At 43.0% G+C, this 19,836-nt stretch overlaps 3 protein-coding genes and 1 long non-coding RNA gene across 7 annotated transcripts in view; 2 read left to right on the top strand and 2 right to left on the bottom strand.

The window, feature by feature from the left end:
* The window catches only part of LOC309559865 (proteolipid protein 2-like), a gene marked incomplete at its 3' end in the record, with an annotated part of 17,810 nt that extends 11,567 nt beyond the window's left edge, over positions 1-6,243 (top strand). Inside the window, exons 2-4 of the mRNA XM_082263287.1 lie at positions 1,702-1,857; positions 3,917-4,015; positions 6,130-6,243. Coding sequence (XP_082119413.1) covers positions 1,702-1,857; positions 3,917-4,015; positions 6,130-6,243 — 369 coding nt within the window. The remainder of the gene's footprint in view (positions 1-1,701; positions 1,858-3,916; positions 4,016-6,129) is intronic.
* The window catches only part of WDR45 (WD repeat domain 45), a 443,369-nt gene that overhangs the window by 145,544 nt on the left and 277,989 nt on the right, over positions 1-19,836 (bottom strand). The window lies entirely within an intron of this gene.
* On the top strand, positions 13,929-14,915 carry LOC309559375. Its single transcript, XR_014225465.1, has 3 exons — positions 13,929-14,033; positions 14,457-14,658; positions 14,828-14,915. It is a non-coding gene; the product is annotated as an uncharacterized lncRNA (long non-coding RNA).
* The window catches only part of PRICKLE3 (prickle planar cell polarity protein 3), a 55,437-nt gene continuing 52,385 nt past the window's right edge, over positions 16,785-19,836 (bottom strand). For 3 of the 4 annotated variants that reach the window (XR_014225480.1, XR_014225481.1, XR_014225482.1), the window contains 2 exons: positions 17,080-17,915; positions 16,785-16,874 (listed from right to left, as the gene is read on the bottom strand). Coding sequence is in view for 1 of the 4 variants with exons in the window: in XM_082263358.1 (XP_082119484.1) it covers positions 17,224-17,915 (692 nt within the window). In the remaining 3 variants the exon portion in view is untranslated. Of the gene's footprint in view, positions 16,875-17,052; positions 17,916-19,836 lie in introns of those variants that run through there. The other variant, XM_082263358.1, reaches the window with a different exon arrangement.

Here is a 19,836-nt window from a genome sequence, read left to right as displayed (position 1 = left end):
TTCCGCTTCCTTTATCCCTCTCTCCTCTCCTTTTCTCCTCACCCTCTTTCCCTCTCCTCTTTCATCTCTTCTTTCCTTTTTGCTATCCTCTCCCCTCCCCCTTCTTCTCCTGTCTCCTCTCATCCCTCCACTCCTTCCCTCACTTTTCATCCCTTTCTCCCCTCCCTAATTTCCTTTCTTTTCCACACTTCTCTCCTTTTTCCCCTTTTTCTTTTCTTTCATCTCCTCCCTCCCTCCTTCCCCCTCTCCTTTCCTCACATTTATTATCTCTTTTCATCCCTCTCCTATCCTTTTTTTCCTCTTCTCTTTCCCTCTTCTCCTTCCTGTGTCCTTTCTTTTCCTTTTCTACTTTCCCCTCCCTCTCCTCCATACTACTCTCCTCTTGTCTGTCTCCTCTTCAATGCTCTCTCCTTTTTTTTTCCTCCTCTCCTTTTTCCACTCCATTTCTTTTCTTCTCTTCACTTCTCTCTTTTCTCCCTCTCTTTTTTCCTCTCCTCCCCTCCCTTCCCCTCTCCTTTCATCCCTTTCTCCCTCTCCTTTCCTTTATTCTCCTCTTTCCTCTCCTCCCTCCCTCCCCCTTCCCCTCCCCCTCTTCTCTCATCCCTCTCCTTTCCCCACATTTCTACTGCCCTCCCCCCCCTCCCATCTCCTCTCCTCCCATCTCCTCTCCTCTTCAATGCTCTCTCCTATCATCTCTCTCTTTTCCCCTCTCTTCACCCCTTATTCTCTCTTCTCTTTTTTTCCTCCTCTCCCATCATTCCTCTTACCTTCCCTCACATTTCATCCCTCTCTCCTCTCCTTTCATCCCTTTCTGTCTCTCTTTTCCTTTCTTCTATTCACTTCTCTCTTCTCCTCTTTTTTCCTCCCCTCCCTTCCCCTCTCCTTTCATCCCTTTCTCCCTCTCCTTTCCTTTATTCTCCTCTTTCCTCTCCTCCGTCCCTCCCCCTCTTCTCTCATCCCTTTCCTTTTCCCACATTACTCCTCCCCGCCCCTCTCCTCCCCTCCCCTCCCCTCCCCTCTCCTCTCCTCTCCCCTCTTCCCCTCCCCTCTTCCCCTCCCCTCCCTTCTCCTCTCCCCTCCCTTCTCCTCTCCCCTCCCCTCTCCTCTCCTCTCCCCTCTTCCCCAATTCCCCCTCTCTCCTCTTTCCCCTCTCTTTTCATCTCCCTCCCTTCCCCTCTCCTGCATACTTCGATTCAATGGATGTTTTTCCAATTTCAGTCCAGGAGAGGAGTCTTTACAGACTGAAGGGAAGGCCGGAGGTGATCGCTCCCAGTAGGATGACTGTTACATACCCCCCAACTTTTTGAGATGGGAACGAGGGACACCTATTAGGAAAAGGATGTAGGCATAGGACACACCCCCCGCCACACCCCCTTAAAGGAGAATTATACAAAAAAAAAATGATTTGTTAAACCCACAAGTGCTTTTTTTGTTTTACCACTTCCATTCCTTTAACATTTACAAATGCAGAAATTTCGATATTGGAGAAAAGGTTTAGCACTGGGAAACCCTTTTTGAAAGATAAAAAGTGCATTTCATATACAACTAACAAAGATCAGACCAAAATGAGGGACCAATGAGGAGGAAAGAGGGACAGTCCCTTTCAAACCTGGGACAGTCCCTCCAAATCCGGGACAGTTTGGAGCTATGCTATTGTATATAGGTGACTAACGTAGAATTGTACGTGGTTGGTCTCGGCAGGTGCTCTGTCTGGTGATCACGGTGTGTCACGCCTCCTCCTGGACTCCGGGGTACATGGGATTCTCCCTCTCAGAATTCATATATTGCCTCATTCTTTTTCTGATCTTCGCTACAAATTATGACAAGCAATTCCCCTATGTCCACTGGGGCTGGACGGTGAGTGGCGCCTGTTTGCCGGTTTCCCCATTTGTGATATGCAGCTCTATGAGTTTTCCTGGCTGTGTCCCACCTCTCAAGTCTATAAAAGAAAGGTTCAGTTCTACCTAAAATGCCTGACAGAGGGTCTAACCCTTCTCTGCTGTGTTTAGAATTAGAAAGTCCCACAAAGGTTCAGTAGAGTGTCCCTGAAGTTCCCCGTTTATACATCTCATGGATAATGAGGGAGATTCTGATGTAAGGGGGGGGGGGGACATTGATGGGGACCCTAATGTAAGGGGGGAGAATCTGATGTAAGGAGGGAAATTGATGGGGACCCTGATGTAAGGGGGGTTATGATGTAAGGGATGACATTGTTGGGGACCCTGATGTAAAGGATGACATTGAGGGGACCCTAGTGTAAGGGGGAGTCAGATGTAAGGGGTGACTTTAATGGGGACCCTGATGTAAGGGGAATTCTGATGTAAGGGGTGACATTGATGGGGACCCTGATGTAAGGGGTGACATTGATGGGGACCCTGATGTAAGGGGTGACATTGATGAGGACCCTGATGTGAGGGGGGTTATGATGTAAGGGGTGACATTGAGGGGACCCTAATGTAAGGGGGGAGAATCTGATGTAAGGGGGGACGTTGATGAGGAACCTCAGGTAAGGGGGAGTCTGATGTAAGGGGTGACTTTAATGGTTACCCTGATGTAAGGGGTGACATTGATGGGGACCCTAATGTAAGGGGGGAGAATCTGATGTAAGGGAGGACTTTGATGGGGATCCTGATGTAAGGGGGATTCTGATGTAAGGGTGACTTTGATGGAGACCCCAATGTAAGTGGGGAGTCTGATGTAAAGGGTGATTTTGATGAGGATCCTGATGTAAGGGGGGTTATGATGTAAGGGGTGACTTTGATGGGGACCCTGGTGTAAGGGGGGAGAATCTGGTGTAAGGGGTGACTTTGATGGGGACCCTGATGTAAGGATGGAGAATCTGATGTAAGGGGTGACTTTGACCAGGGCCCTGATGTAAGGGGAATTCTTATGTAAGGGGTGACATTGATGGGGTCCCTGATGTAAGGGGGGAGTCTGATGTAAGTTGTGACATTGATGGGGACCCTTATGTAAGGGGGGAGAATCTGATATAAGGGGGGACTTTGATGGGGACCCTAATGTAAGGGTGAGTTTGATGTAAGGGGTGACTTTGATGGGGACCCTGATGTAAGGGGTGACATTGATGGGGACCCTGATGCAAGGGGGAGTCTGATGTAAGGGGTGACATTGATGAGGACCCTGATGTTAGGGGGGAGAATCTGATGTAAGGGGTGACTTTGATCAGGACCCTGATGTAAGGGGGGAGTCTGATGTAAGGGGAATTCTGATGTAAGGGGTGACATTGATGAGAACCTTGATTTAAGGGGGGAGTCTTATGTAAGGGGTGACTTTTATGGAGACCCTGATGTAAGGGGGGAGTCTGATGCAAGGGGTGACTTTGATGAGGACCCTGATGTAAGGGGGGAGTCTGATGTAAGGGGTGACTTTGATGAGGACCCTGATGTAAGGGGGGAGTCTGATGTAAGGGGTGACTTTGATGAGGACCCTGATGTAAGGGGGGAGTCTGATGTAAGGGGTGACTTTGATGAGGACCCTGATGTAAGGGGGGAGTCTGATGTAAGGGGTGACTTTGATGGGGACCCTGATGTAAGGAGGGAAGGTTGTTCTGATAGGGACTCTGAGTGTTCTTCTCTATGTGAATTCAGAAATTGGCTGTACAGTCTGTATTAATGACCTTTTTACCAAAGTAGCATTTTATGCTTTTTTGTATTTTTTTAAATCAGAAGAAAGTTTTATTTGAACACATTCAAGCATACATTGTTCCATAAACACGCAAAAAAAAAAAAGGCAATGTTGTAACATTGGCAGTTACAGCTTCCAACTGCATAGAGTTCACTAAAGAGAACATACAGCACCACCTAGTGGCTGAAAACAGAACTGACAGTGCCAATAGAGCATTAATATTGCACACTACAGTCAGATAATGCTTTTTTTGTATTTATTCTTCCTATTTTAGGATTTCTTTCGGGCTGCCATCGGCTGTGGTTTGTTCTTCATCTTTTCTTTGATCTCTTTAACCCGTCGATATAATGATAATGCTGGTACTGCAGCAGCGGTAAGTACCTGGATTGTCCAAAATATGAACTTACTATGTTGGTGACCCCAAAATTTTCACATGTGTGTTCCGAGTTCACCCCAAAACAAAAAAGAAACAGAGGGAACAGAGAGGTTTTTTTTAGATTGTTCATGAGGCTGGATTTGCTGACATGTTATGTTGGGTTTGTGCCCGTGGATGGTGTTTGCTTGCTGAGACTGGCCACCATGAAGCTATTTTGCAGCAATCCACATTTGGAGTCCGGTTTCATCTGACCTGAAAGTGCCCTGTTCATACAACTTCAAAACAAGTTCTATGTTATAAATCCTGACATGATAAAGTTACATTAGTAACAAGTGTTTAACCACTTGCCCCCAAATCACGTACCTGGTACTTCATTGGCTTCTATTGATTTTAACTTGTAAGCAACAAATGTCAGAAAAAGGCCTGGGCTTCAAGTTTAAACAAACATATAGGATAAAACCAAACGATTCAAGATCAAACGTGTAACCCGCAGCAATATTAAAACACTCAGGTCAACCACACCACGTAACAAATAAAGTGCATAAAGGACCGATAAACAAAAAACAACAACATCATCAAACATGACATTGGAGGCTAATTAGTCACATTAAAGGTAATCTGAGATCTATACATGCAATGCGTACCATCAGGGGCATAACTACAGGGGTCGCAATTGAGACCCGGCCCCATGCCCTAGGGGGCCCGTGCATCTCCCCAGTACACCTGGACAGGAGGGGCAGCTGGAGGCGGTATATAGGGGAACCAATCCCCCCCCCATTTTCCTCCTGCAGCTGCTGCCCCTATTTACCCAGGTCCTGCTGCTCTGCAGCCCCTGTGTGCCCCCCTGCCCCCCATCCCCCCTCAGCTCTGCAAACCCCCCCTCCTCTTCCCCCGCTAGCTGCTGTGGGGAAGAGGTTGGTTCATACGCTATTTACCAGCCTCCTCTTTTTCTGAATGGACAGAGTCCATGATCATTACCAATCACCGATTCTGTTCATTCATAACTGAAGCATAGTAAACTCAGTTTCTGAATGAACAGGAAGCCTCTGTACAGAACTATTCCTGCCCATTCACTCTGTGCTGCTGAGGCTACAGAGATGGAGATTGAGGGCTGTGTCTTCAATCTCCTTTCTCTGTCTCAAAGGTGAAACATTAGAGGTCTATTTAGACCCCCTGATATCTCACCAAAGCAGGGCTTCTAAAAAATTGTAAAAAAATAATAAAATTGTAAAATAAACATATAAAATGATAAAAAACAAAAATAAATAAAAAAAAACTACTGACACCAGTGAAAAAAATGTAAAAAAATAAAATGGTAAAATATATAAATAAAAAAAAAAAAAAAAATACTGACACCAGTGGTGAAACCAAGTGGTCACAAGTGCAGTAAAATAAATACATAAATAAAATGGTAAAAAAATAAAAAACTACTGACACCAGTGGCGGAACTACCAGGTTCACAAGCGCACATGCAACTTGGCACTGGCGTTCCAGAGATGGAGATTGAGGACTGTGTCCTCAATCTCCTTTCCCTGTCTCAAAGGTGAAACAACAATGGTCTGTTTAGACCCCCCTAATATCTCACCAAAGACCCCCAACGGAGCTTCCAAAAAACTTGTAAAAAATAATAAAGAAATAAAAATTGTTTAAGAAATAGAATAAAATGGTAAAAAAATAAAATAAATAACAAAAAATAAAAAAACTACTGACACCAGTGGCAAAACTACCAGGAACACAAGTGCACTTGCAACTGGCCCCTGGAGTTCCACCACTGGGCTCAAAAGGAAGGGCCAGAGCCAGGGGTAAGTGGGGGCCCTTCATGGTTTCATGCACCGGGGGCCCTGGTTGTTGGAATGAAAAACCTGGCTGTCTGAAAATATGGATGCATTCATAAATGTGGCTGGGTGGGAGGGGCATCTACACTTTAGCCCTCCTACACCACACCCTTCAACCCTTTTGATTGGTTGGGATGGGTTCAGTGACACCCTCCAGAGGGTCCATAAAAAGTTTTTGGAATTGGCAGCTTGAGCTCTCAATATCGACCAGTTTATCCTGCAAGCTGTGTGGTCACATGACCATGGAATATTCACCGATCACTTCTGTCATTGCAGATATTCGGCCTATTCGCCTCCATCCTGTTTGGATACGATTCCTACCTCACCTTCCCCAAAGTGAGAAAACCAAAATCACAAGCCGCTGGCTGTGAGTATACATCATCTTCTTAGGTGTAACAATGGGATCTGCTTCATTTCAACAGGCTTGCTGGTTTAAAAAGTAGCTGGTGTGCCAGAAAAGGGGTGCGGTCATTTATATGTGGGCGGGACCCTGCCCCAGAACCTGCCACTAAAATAAAGGTGCTACTGTCTGGCGGAGAGATCTCCACCCAATGGTTCAAGGATAGCCCGAGGTGAGTGGTCTCCAAAGTGCTACCCGTGGACCAGATGTGATACCAGGCACTATTTCTACCAGTGACCCCAACAATGGGGCACTATTCCTACCAGTGACCCCAACAATGGGGTACTATACCTCCCCACTGAAACCAATGATGGGACACTATTCCTCCCATTGATACCAATGATGGGGCACTATTCCTCCCACTGATACCAATGATGGGGCACTATTCCTCCCACTGACACCAATGATGGGACACTATTCCTCCCACTGGCACCAATGATGGGGCACTATTCCTCCCACTGATACCAATGATGGGACACTATTCCTCCCACTGACACCAATGATGGGGCACTATTCCCCCCACCGATACCAATGATGGGGCACTATTCCTCCCACTGACACCAATGATGGGGCACTATTCCCCTCACTGATACCAATGATGGGACACTATTCCTCCCACTGACACCAATGATGGGACACTATTCCTCCCACTGACACCAATGATGGGGCACTATTCCTCCCACTGATACCAATGATGGGACACTATTCCTCCCACTGACACCAATGATGGGACACTATTCCTCCCACTGACACCAATGATGGAGCACTATTCCTCCCACTGATACCAATGATGGGGCACTATTCCCCCCACTGACACCAATGATTGGGCACTATTCCTCCTACTGACACCAATGATTGGGCACTATTCCTCCTACTGACACCAATGATGGGACACTATTCCTCCCACTGATGTCAGGACATTTTCTACTCGAACTGGCCATAGTCCGGCACTCTTAAAATCTGAAGGAGACCCCTGTGCTAGGTGAATTGGGGGGAGAAAGGAAGCAGCGTGGGATTGTTGTATTATGTAAATACCCAATGGTCACCAATGTTGGGGGTGAACTTTACAGGACCTTGCCACCAATGAAGGGGGGAAGGATTGTGAAAAAAAAAAAAAAAATATATATATATATATATATATATATGCGTGTGTGTGTGTGTGTATATATATATAATGTGTGTGTGTGTGTGTGTATATATATATATATATGTATGTGTGTGTATATATATATATATATATATATATATATATATATATAATATTATAGATGTGTATATATCTTTTTCAGCTATAAGCGCCATCTAGTGGCTATATTGGGGATTTAAAAAAACTGAATGTGGCCACTAGAGGGCGCTTATAATTATAGGCAATAATTATATTAGACAGAACATTGCAAGTTTATTGGTGATGTGCAGATGTTTGTCACATATGTCCAGAATTTTTTTATACATAGAGTGTAATTTGCAGTTCTCACTGGGTGTTAGCAGCTGCAGATGTGTGTATGGTGAAATAAATGCACGCTGCAAATAAAAACAGCACCCTTAGCATTGCAATAAAAAAAAAGAAAATGGGTTGAATTGGGACATATGTCAGTTTTATCCAAAATAACATTGTAATATGTGTACACAGATGGACCGGGGGAACCCACAATGCATCCTCCTCAGCTAGCTGGAACTGTGTTACATGACATTCGCAGATCCATACCGATTGTGTAATCTCAGTTCCTGGCTCCACCTCCGAAAATCCCCACCGATAGATCTGGGATAAAGAAACTTGGGAAGAGAAGGGGCCCTGGGTGTGCGACAGAGAAGAAACGAGAGGACCGGATCTACTACACAACTATGTACACATTCAATGCATAAAAGACTAAAATAAAAATAGATATCCATGCGACAGATGCATCAGTCGGGGGCCACACTACGGGGTGTAGTTATAGAAACTGAGCTGTGCTTAATGTCCCAGCATCTGCAAATAACCCCTGTCATACCTGTGAAATGTGATTTTTCTATGTATTTCCAATGATCATCAGCGCCATCTAGTGGCCATAATGCAGCATTTTTATGATTGATGTATCTCAGGAAAATATGACCACTAGGTGGAGCTAGTGATTATAAGAAATAAATAGAAAATTAAGTTTCACACATAATACACATCAAAGAATTTATGGTCTATTATTATGGGCTTGTGCAACATAAAGAAAAAATTCCCCTAAATGGCACAAGTAGGAAAAATATATATATGTATTAACCACTTTAGCCCCGGAAGATTTGGCTGCTCAATGACCAGGCCACTTTTTTCAACTTGGCACTGCGTGACTTTAACTGACAATTGCGCAGTCATGCAACGCTGTACCCAAACAAAATTTACGTCCTTTTTTCCCCCCACAAACAGAGCTTTCTTTTGGTGGTATTTGATCACCTGTGCGATTTTTCATTTTTTTGCGATATTAATAAAAAAAAAGAGCAAAAATATTGAGAAAAATTGATGTTTTCTATTTTGACTGTTAAAAAATATCCAATATATTCAATTTTTGTCATATATTTAGGCCAAAATGTATTTAGCTACAAAAAAATTCTCAATGAGCGTATTTTTAACCACTTTAAGCCCCGGAAGATTTTACCCCCTTCCTGACCAGGCTATATTTTGCGATTCGGCACTGCGTTACTTTAACGGACAATTGCGCGGTGGTGCGACGCTGTACCCAAATTAAATTGATGTCCTTTTTTTCCCCACAAATCGAGCTTTCTTTGGTGGTATTTGATCACCTGTGCGATTCTTACTTTTTGAAAAAAAGAGCGACAATTTTGAAAAAAAAAAAAAACAATATTTTTCACATTCTGATATATAACATTCCCAAAAAAGTTTACAAATCAAAATTTTTTAACATTTTTGGCCAATTTTGTTTTCTGCTACATATTTTTGGTAAAAAAAATCGCAATAAGCGTATTTTGATTGGTTTGCGCAAAAGTTATCGCGTTTACTAACTAGGGGAAAGATGGCGGCGATCTGCAATTTTTTTTTTTGCGGGATTGCGGCAGACAGATCGGACCCCTAACTGACATTTTTTACACTTTTGGGGGGACCAGTGACATTACTACAGTAATCAGTGCTAAAAATATGCACGGTTACTGTACTAATGACACTGGCAGGGAAGGGGTTAACACTGTGGGTGATCAAGGGGTTAAATATGTGCCTCATGCTTACTGACGTGTGTGGGGGGGAGGGGGTTGTGTGACACAGACACAGATCGCAGGTTCAGCTATGCTGAATCCTGTGATCTCTCCCTGCCTGTCACAGAGAAGATCCGCCTGCTTTGTTTACACAAGCAGGCGGATCTTCTCACACTTTCCCCGACGATCGGGGAAGAGAGACGGCGATTGCCGCCTCTCCTCCGCCGGCCCGACTCCCGCTGTGTCTAAACACAGAGGGAGCGAGACTCCGGCCGAGACAGCTAGGAGTCCAGCGACGTAGCTCTACGTCGCTGGACCCAGGGCTGCCACTGTGCCGCAGTAGCAGCACAGTAAGCGGTCCTAAAGTGGTTAAAAGCTATATATTTTATTCGACATATTGGTTAAAAATTTGCAATAAAAATGTTTGCATGTAAAAAATCAACACAGAATACATAGAAATGTTTACACCAAGTAAAAAATCTGCAATATCCAATAAACTAGTGATGCACCGGCTGTAAGATGAATGATAAAGCAGAAACCTCCTCCGCCCGACGCGTTTCGGAGAGTAGCATTCTCCTTCATCAGGGTTGTGGGAGGTGTCACTTACCTAGGATATAGACATATAAATCAGAAAAAGGGTATACAAATATGTACTGTATTTCCAATGATCATCAGCGCCATCTACCCCGTTCTACCTTACACAGGGCGGAGGGCAGGAGGCACAGCAGGTGATATCGGAAAAGAGCATCATAAGCAATGGACGGAGGGTGGAGAGGGAGAAAGGCAGGCGGTTTATGTAAACAAAGCCGTCTGTCATTCTCCCTGATGTAACTGCAGAGATCATACGGTCCTGCTATGTAGAATCGTATGTCTCTGTGGTTACATCAAAAGCCACGCCCCTTTACAGTTAGAAGCACACCCCTAGGGACACACTTAACCCCTTGCTCTCTAATACAGTTAACCCCTTCCCTGCCAGTGTCATTTTTACAGTAACAGTGCCTATGTATAGCACTGATTACTGTAGTAATGTCACTGGTAACCCCAAAAGTGTCAAAAATGTCAGTCAAGGGTCCGATCTGTCCGCCGCAATGTCGCAGTCCCGCAAAAAGAAAATCACAGATCGCCGCCATTACTAGTTAAAAAAAAAACAATAAAAATGACAAAAATCTTTCCCGTAGTTAGTAAACGCAATAAGTTTTGCGCAAACCAATCAAAATACGCTTATTGCGATTTTTTTTTTTTCACCAAAAATATGTAGCAGAAAACAAATTGGCCAAAAATGTTAAAACATTTAGATTTTTACATTTTTTGGGGGGGGAATTTCAGATAAAAAAAATGTGAAAAATTTGTTATTTTTTTCCAAATTGTTGCTATTTTTTTGTTTATAGCGCAAAAAGTAAAAATCGCACAGGCGATCAAATACCACCAAAATAAAGCTCTGTTTGTGGGGAAAAGAAGGACATCAATTTAATTTGGGTACAGCATCGCACGACCGCGCAATTGTCCATTAAAGTCACGCAGTAAGAAATCACGCAAAAAAGTCACGCAAAAAACCTCCTGGTCAGGAAGGGGGGGTAAAATCTTCCGAGGCTTAAGTGGTTAAAAACAATAGACTGCGACTTTGTGTCCAAAGTCGCACGACAAGCCGCACAAGTGTGAATGGAGCCTTAATGCATGAAAGCATGACGTGAAAACTTTCAAAACATCGTAATGTCGTAATGCAAAAGTTACATGAAAAGAAGTATAATTCGGGGGCCACGATGGACCTCAATGGACCCCTTTCCCAAAATTTTTTGACCTTGAGATCCTTCGCGACCCCAAAATGTCAGATAATATGCTTCACTGTATATGGAGAGTGGTGGTGGGTTTTTTTTTTTTTTTATAACGAAGAAACAACAATGTATTTTTTTTTTAAAAAGTAAATTTTTTTAATAAACAATAAAAAATGTATCAGTATCACACTTTGTCATAGTGCAAAATCACACCGGCTCAGCTTCACACAGATGAAATGGTAAACATACACCCTCGTGCTTCAAAGGCATTTTGACCTAAAAAAAAAAAGGACCCCTGATGGGTTTTGCTTTAGAGTTTCAGTATCCGGTAAATAAGTCCACGTTAAAGCTGATCACCGATATTCTCGAAGACTCAAGCAGCAGCATCTCCTTCCTGCTCCAAGTACTATTGCCTTGTCTTCCTAAAACGGACCACCTATGTTGGGGTTTGATTGTACAATCTCTGTGGGGTGCAAGGCCCCCCCATAGTATGTCGTTTTTGTGTGCGATCAGATTGCAACTCGAGCTGCCAGGTTTAAAAAGCTTTCCTCCTTCCATATTCTACACAGTCACCCAGCTCCTGAGTGTGCGCTGTGCCAGGACAGGTACTGGACAGGGCAGCGGCTGTCATACCCCATGTCACCTCTGACCCCTGATATCTCAGCCCCGGTTCACACTAGGGCAACCTGTGAGGCGACCTGGTCGCCTCACAGGTCGCCGCAGGTCACCTCCCATAGGAAAGCTGCGGACCCGTTCTAATAGGAGCGACACAAGTCGCTCCGACCTAGAAAAAGGGTCCGGAGCTTCTTTGGGGCGAACAGGAGGCGACCGCCATAGACTTCAATGTTATGAAGTCCGTGGCGGCCGCTCCGAGGTCGCGGCGCGCTGCTCGCACCGCACCGCCTCACAGGTCGCCGCAGGTCACCTCCCATAGGAAAGCTGCGGACCCGTTCTAATAGGAGCGACACAAGTCGCTCCAACCTAGAAAAAGGGTCCGGAGGTTCTTTGGGGCGACCAGGAGGCGACCGCCATAGACTTCAATGTTATGAAGTCCGTGGCGGCCGCTCCGAGGTCGCGGCGCGCTGCTCGCACTGCGATCTCGGAGGTCGCCCCTGAAAGTAGCGTCGCTCCTATGTGAACCGGTGTAACGTTAAAAAACCATACCCCGTGGAGAAACCATACCCTCGTCACTTCCGGGCTGAAACAGCTGAGCAGCGCAGCAGTGCGCATGCTCAGAGCCCCGGATACGTGATTGAACATTAAAGAATTAGACAAGTGCGCATGCTCGGTGGGCATGAAATTCTCACGGCACTGTCTCTAATGTAAAACTTGCGGCGCTTACATTAAAACAGCTCATCTGAAACGTAAATCATCTCCACTCTTCGCCCTGTCACTGCCCTCATCTCCGGTAATAAATATAAAAGCGGTGGCGGGTGTATGTGATGTAAATGTGACGGCGATCGTGGCTCCGTGATCCGCTTTTATATTTATTACCGGAGATGAGGGCAGTGACAGGGCGAAGAGCGGAGATGATTTACGTTTCAGATGAGCTGTTTTAATGTAAGCGCCGCAAGTTTAACTACCGTGAGAAATCCATACCCTCCGTAGCGGAACCGGAAGTGACGAGGGTATGGTTTTCTCACGGGTATGGATTTTTCACGGAACACCGGCACTCATGCTGTAGACTGAAATAAAGATAATACATGTTTGTTGATAAACAAAGCCATGTAGCTACAATGTCAGCATTGAAATGGCGATCACATGACTGTTTATAAACAAAGAGACCGCATTCACACTATGCCCTTGTTCACACTAAGGCGACCTGGTCGCCTCACAGGTCGCCGCAGGTCGCCTCCCATAGTGAAGCTGCGGACCCGTTCTAATAGGAGCGACACAAGTCACTCCGACTTAGAAAAAGGGTCCGGAGCTTCTTTGGGGCGACCAGGAGGCGACCGCCATAGACTTCAATGTTATGAAGTCCGTGGCGGCCGCTCCGAGGTCGCGGCGCGCTGCTCGCACCGCGATCTCGGAGGTCGCCCCCGGGAAGTAGCGTCGCGGTAGTGTGAAGCGGCACGACTTCGGGGGCGACCTGTGAAGTCGCGTGCAGCGCGACTTCGGCGCGACTTGCACGGACTCCACAGAATGAATGTCTATGCAGGTCGCTCCGAAGTAGTACAGGAACCTTTTTCTAAGTCGGAGCGACTTGTGTCGCTCCTATTAGAACGGTTCCCGTACCACACAACGGGCCGCGACGGACCGTGACTTGTCAGGCTGACAAGTCATACTAGTGTGAATGGAGACTTAGGGTCATGACAACCTGCAGCACTTTTCTCTATTTTCTCTTTCTTTTCTTTTTTTCTTTCATCTTTGGGTCTGAGCTGGGGATACAGGGTGTCCTGGAGGTGATCACATGGCTTTGTTTATAAGCAAAGGGTTTTGGTCAGGACAGGTTACAGCTCTTTCTTTCTTCTTTCTTTCTTTTTCATTTCATCATGGGGTTTATAAACAAAGGGTTATGGTCAGGGCAGGTTACAGCTTCTTTCTTTCTTTCTTTCTTTCTTTCTTTCTTTCTTTCTTTCTTTCTTTCTTTCTTTCTTTCTTTCTTTCTTTCTTTCTTTCTTTCTTTCTTTCTTTCTTTCTTTCTTTCTTTCTTTCTTTCTTTCTTTCTTTCTTTCTTTCTTTCTTTCTTTCTTTCTTTCTTTCTTTCTTTCTTTTCTTCCTTCGCCATGGAGTCAGAGCTGGGGATACAGGGTGTCCTGGAGGTGATCACATGGCTTTGTTTATAAACAAAGGGTTATGGTCAGGACCGGTTACAGCACTTTTTTTATTTTCTTTCTGTCTGTCAGAGCCCATTCACACTGCAGCAGCACGACTCTGTACGACTTTGGCGCGACTTGTACGGACTTCATATAATGAATGTCTATGCAAGTCGCCCCGGGGTCGCCCCCAAAGTAGTACAGGACCCTTTTTCTAAGTCGGAGAGACTTGTGTTGCTCCTATTAGAACGGGTCCTGTAGCAGTCGATGGACCGTGACTTGTCAGGCTGACAAGTCGCTCTAGTGTGAATGGAGTTTCAGAGCTGGGGATACAGGGTGTACTGGAGGTGATTACATGGCTTTGTTTATAAACAAAGGGGTATGGTCAGGACAGGTTACAGCTTTCTTTCTTTCCTTCCTTCCTTCCTTCCGATATAGTTTGTCCTGGAGGAGAACATGTGGCTTTGTTTATAAACAAAGGGTTATGGTCAGGACAGGTTACAGCACTTTTTCTTTCTTTCATCATGGGGTCAGAGCTTCGGATACAGGGTGTCCTGGAGGAGAACATGTGGCTTTGTTTATAAACAAAGGGTTATGGTCAGGACAGGTTACAGCACTTTTTCTTTCTTTCTTTCTTTCTTTTTCTTTTTTTTTCTTTCTTTCTTTCGTCATGGGGTCAGAGCTGGGGATACAGGGTGTCCTGGAGGTAATCACATGGCTTTGTTTATAAAGCAAAGGGTTTTGGTCAGGACAAGTTACAGCTCTTTCTTTTTCTTTTTCATTTCATCATGGGGTTTATAAACAAAGGGTTATGGTCAGGGCAGGTTACAGCTTCTTTCTTTCTTTCAGAGCTGGGGATACAGGGTGTCATGGAGGTGATCACATGGCTTTGTTTATAAACAAAGGGTTATGGTCAGGACAGGTTACAGCACTTTTTTTTTCTTTTCTTTCTTTCCTTTCTTTCTTTCTTTCTTTCTTTTCTCTTTCTTTCTTTCTTTCTTTCTTTCTTTCTTTCTTTCTTTCTCTCTTTCTCTCTTTCTCTCTTTCTCTCTTTCTCTCTTTCTCTCTTTCTTCATTTCCTTTCTTTCTTTCTTTCTTTCTCTCTTTCTTTCTCTCTTTCTTTCTTTCTCTCTTTCTCTCTTTCTCTCTTTCTCTCTTTCTCTCTTTCTTCATTTCCTTTCTTTCTTTCTTTCTTTCTCTCTTTCTTTCTCTCTTTTTTTCTTTCTCTCTTTCTCTCTCTCTCTCTCTTTCTCTCTCTCTTTCTCTCTTTCTCTCTTTCCTGGGGATACAGTTTGTCCTGGAGGTGATTACATGGCTTTGTTTATGAACAAAGGGTTATGGTCAGGACAGGTTACAGCACTTTTTTTTTCTTTTCTTTCTTTCCTTTCTTTCTTTCTTTCTTTCTTTTCTCTTTCTTTCTTTCTTTCTTTCTTTCTTTCTTTCTTTCTTTCTCTCTTTCTCTCTTTCTCTCTTTCTCTCTTTCTCTCTTTCTCTCTTTCTTCATTTCCTTTCTTTCTTTCTTTCTTTCTCTCTTTCTTTCTCTCTTTCTTTCTTTCTCTCTTTCTCTCTTTCTCTCTTTCTCTCTTTCTCTCTTTCTTCATTTCCTTTCTTTCTTTCTTTCTTTCTCTCTTTCTTTCTCTCTTTTTTTCTTTCTCTCTTTCTCTCTCTCTCTCTCTTTCTCTCTCTCTTTCTCTCTTTCTCTCTTTCCTGGGGATACAGTTTGTCCTGGAGGTGATTACATGGCTTTGTTTATGAACAAAGGGTTATGGTCAGGACAGGTTACAGAACTGGAGCTGGAACCCGTCATGCAGAGAAATCACTATAACAAGCCGGGGTTCACATAGGAGTGGTGGGGAAACCGCATGCTGAACAACAACGTGGCAAAAAGCGGCTATCCGGAATTTATAAGCCATTTGGAGCCTCAGGATTTTGTGAGAGTAAAGTTTTGCTAAAAAATGCAAAAAACGCTGCACAACGCGGCAAAACTCACATTTTGTAACAGGTCATCAGAACAGGAGGTGAGGAAAAACCTCGGAGCCCCAGATTTTGGTAAAAACCCTTCAGAAGTTCTAATCCTTCACCAATGTTTTGGCTGGACAGACCCTATAAATTATATAATGAGATGACAGTTGATGGGCTCCTTGTTTTTTGGGGTCAGGACAGGTGGCAGCTCCTATCCTTCTTTGGTGATGAGACCTATGAATTATCTAGAGATGACAGTTGATGGGCTCCTTGTTTTTCGGGGTCAGGACAGGTGACAGTTCTTGTCCTTCTTTGGTGATGGGACCTATGAATTATCTATTGAGATGACAGTTGATGGGCTCCTTGTTTTTCGGGATTAGGACAGGTGACAGTTCTTGTCCTACTTTGGTAATGGGACCTATAAATTATGTATTGAGATGACTGTTGATGGGCTCCTTGTTTTTGGGGTTCAGGACAGGTTGAAGTTCTTGTCTTTCTTTGGTGATGGGACCTATGAATTTTGTATTGAGATGACAGTTGATGGGCTTCTTGTTTTTTGGGTCAGGACAGGTGGCAGTTTTCGTCTTTCTTTAATGATGGGACCTAAGAATTATGTATTGAGATGACATTTGATGGGCTCCTTGTTTTTTTGGGGTCGGGACAGGCGGCAGTTCTAGCCCTTCTTTGGTGATGGGACCTATGAATTACATATTGAGATGACAGTTGATGGGCTCCTTGTTTTTCGGGTCAGGACGGGTTGCAGTTCTTGTCCTTCTTTGGTGATGAGACCTCTGAATTATCTATTGAGATGACAGTTGATGTGCTCCTTTTTCGGGGTCAGGAAAGGTTGCAGTTTTCGTCTTTCTTTAATGATGGGACCTAAGAATTATGTATTGAGATGACATTTGATGGGCTCCTTGTTTTTAGGGGTCAGGACAGGTGGCAGTTCCTATCCTTCTTCTTTGATGATGGGACCTCTGAATTATGTATTGAGGTGACTGTTGATGGGCTTCTTGTTTTTCGGGTCAGGACGGGTTGCAGTTCTTGTCCTTCTTTGGTGATGAGACCTCTGAATTATGTATTGAGGTGACTGTTGATGGGCTTCTTGTTTTTTTTTGGGGGGTCAGGATAGGTGACAGTTCTTGCCCTTCTTTGGTGATGGGACCTATGAATTATATATTGAGATGACAGTTGATGGGCTCCTTGTTTTTTTGGGTCAGGACAGGTTGCAGTTCTTGTCCTTCTTTAGTGATGGGACCTATGAATTATGTATTTAGATGACCGTTGATGGGCTCCTTGTTTTTTGGGGTCAGGAGAGGTTGCAGTTCTTGTCCTTCTTCTTTGGTGATGGAGCTTGAACTGGAGGTACTTGGTATCCTGGAGGCCTCATGAAAGCAGGTAAAGGGATGGGTTCTCCTAAGAAGTACCCTTCATCATCCTCGTCTGAAGAGGAGGAGGAGGATGAGGAAGTGAATGTTGGGTAGGTGAACCTTATAGGTTCTTTGAGTTCAGTACTGAGAGGTATACTGAAAGTGACCCGGGGACCTGTCCGGTTTTGACTTCGAAGGTCCGGTAGAGAACGTCTCTGGGACGATTCGCGGGTGAAATGAGATGGAGGTCCCCTGAGACTAGAATGAATGGACCTCACAGGTGGCAAACGTGATTGACCTGTCTGTGGTGTCCGAGACTGATCAATCATGGATATGGACCTTCTTCCTCCTCCCATTCTTCTTTCCCCGAAGCTATCCCCTTCTGGGTCGATGTTTGTAGAAGTGCCAATATCCCTTGTCTCTTTACGTGGAGAAACCTCTGACTGCGTGGGGCTAATGGAACGTTCGCTGCTTGCACGCGGCAGGCTGCAGGCCCGGGAGCAATAAATCTGGCCGTGGCGTGGTAGGAAGGGTTTACCGAGAAGGGAATTTCCACACCTTCCGCAGCAAAAGCAGCGATCCGACGCGTGCCAGTGCTGTGCTCCATGCGATAACTGACCTTCATCCACACCTAAAGGTAAGAGCAGTGCTAGAATTATTGCTGAGAAGTCACTTTATAACTAAAATGCATAGCAGAAGTAATCTTTGGGTTAGGAAAGGGTTCTTTACAGTAAGAGCAGTCAACCTGTTGTTCTGGCCAGTTGGTCCATTATCATACCTCTTCCTGTACCAGGCTAAGCTGTCCAGCAAAAGTACCAGTTATGGGAGTTGGGATGGACCATATAACACTAGATGTGTGCAGAACGAAAAAAGGAGTTTTGTTTCATTTTGATTTTTTATTTAAATAATTTAGTTTGGGTAAATTCTATTAATTCGTTTTCCAAATCCATTTAGTTTATTCGTTTTCAAATTCCGTTCAAATTTTCCAAATTTCATCGAATTAAATTTAATTTGAATCGGCATTCGACTTCGAATTGGCATTCAAATTTAGTCTATTTGAATTTTAGAAGGCGGTTATATTCTGTTCTATTCTATTCTGTAGTTTTTTTTCTATTCTATTGTATTCTCTTCTTTTCTATTCTTTTCCAATTCAAATTTACTCTTTTTCGAAAATTTGAATTTTGGAAGATGGTTATATTCTTTCTCTTTTATTCTATTCTATTGTTTTTTTCTGCTCTATTTTCTATTCTAATCTGTTCTATTCAAATTTCAGAAGACGGTTATATTCTATTTCATTCAATTATTTTTTTATATTCTTTTTTATTCTATTCTATTCCCCTATTTTGTATTCGGTTTTATTTCATTCTTTTGTTTTCAATTTTATTCTGTTCTATTTTACTCTATTCTTTTATATTCTATTTTTTTTATCTTATGTTTTATTCTATTCTTTTTTAGTCTATTCTGTACTTTTATTTTTTATTATCTTTTATTCTGTTCTGTTTTACTCCTATTTATTTCTAATTTATTCTATTCATTTATTTTTTTTATATATTTTATTCTGTTTTACTCTGTTTATTTCTAATCTATGATTTAATTTTATTTTCTATTTTTTTTATTCTTTTCTAGTCTATTCTATTCTTTTATATTCTATTTCTTTATTTTTATTTTATTCTATTATTTTATTTTCTATTGTATTCCTTTTGTTTAGTCTATTCTATTATTTTATATTCTATTTTTTTAAATTATATTTTACAGTATTGTTTTCTGTTTTACTCTATTCTTTTCTTTTATTTTCTATTTTATTATTTTCTATACTTTTCTATTCTATTTCTAGTCTATTCTTTCATATACTTTTCCTTGATTTATATTATATTCTATTATTTTATTTTCTATTGTACTCTATTCTTTTAGTCTGTTCTATTATTTTATATTCTATTCTTCCATAATTTATTAAATTTTATTATTTTCTGTTTTTCTCTATTCTTTTCTTTTCTTTTCTATTATTTTATTTTCTATTTTATTATTTTCTTTACTTTTCTAGTCTATTCTATTATTTTATATACTATTCCTTGATTTTCTATTCTATTCTTTTATTTTCCATTCTGTTCTGTTTTATTCCATTCTTTGATTTTCTATCCTATTCCTTTGTTTTCTATTCCATTTTATTCTATTCTTTGTTTTTCGAATTGAGGGCAGGTGGGCATTTTTAAAATTGCCGGTCAGGTCAGTGGTTCCCACCCCTCATATACTTTGACCTGTTTCTACTTCTCCTCCCATATTCTGGCTCTGGCCAATCTTTGGGGGCATAGGCTGCCCAAGGGGAGTGGAAAATGCTAATTTGCTACCTTTTGCCAGCCAACATGGCTCCCTTTCCTTTAAGGGGCCTTCATTGCATATGTTTCATAAATGCTAAAACCATTGTTTATATTGATACACTGACTCAAGTCATCCAAAAACAGCCTATGCGTTTCAGGGGCAACACCACTCCCCCTTCATCAGGGCTCAACACAGGATAACACTTGGATGGGCTCAGGAGGCTCCATTGCTGCTCA

Source organism: Pelophylax lessonae (assembly GCF_965119305.1).
Source record: "Pelophylax lessonae genome assembly, chromosome: 7".
NCBI classification, from domain to species: domain Eukaryota; kingdom Metazoa; phylum Chordata; class Amphibia; order Anura; family Ranidae; genus Pelophylax; species Pelophylax lessonae.
The sequence above is the reverse complement of the archived record's forward strand: the minus strand, read 5'-3'. Positions and strand labels throughout refer to the sequence as shown.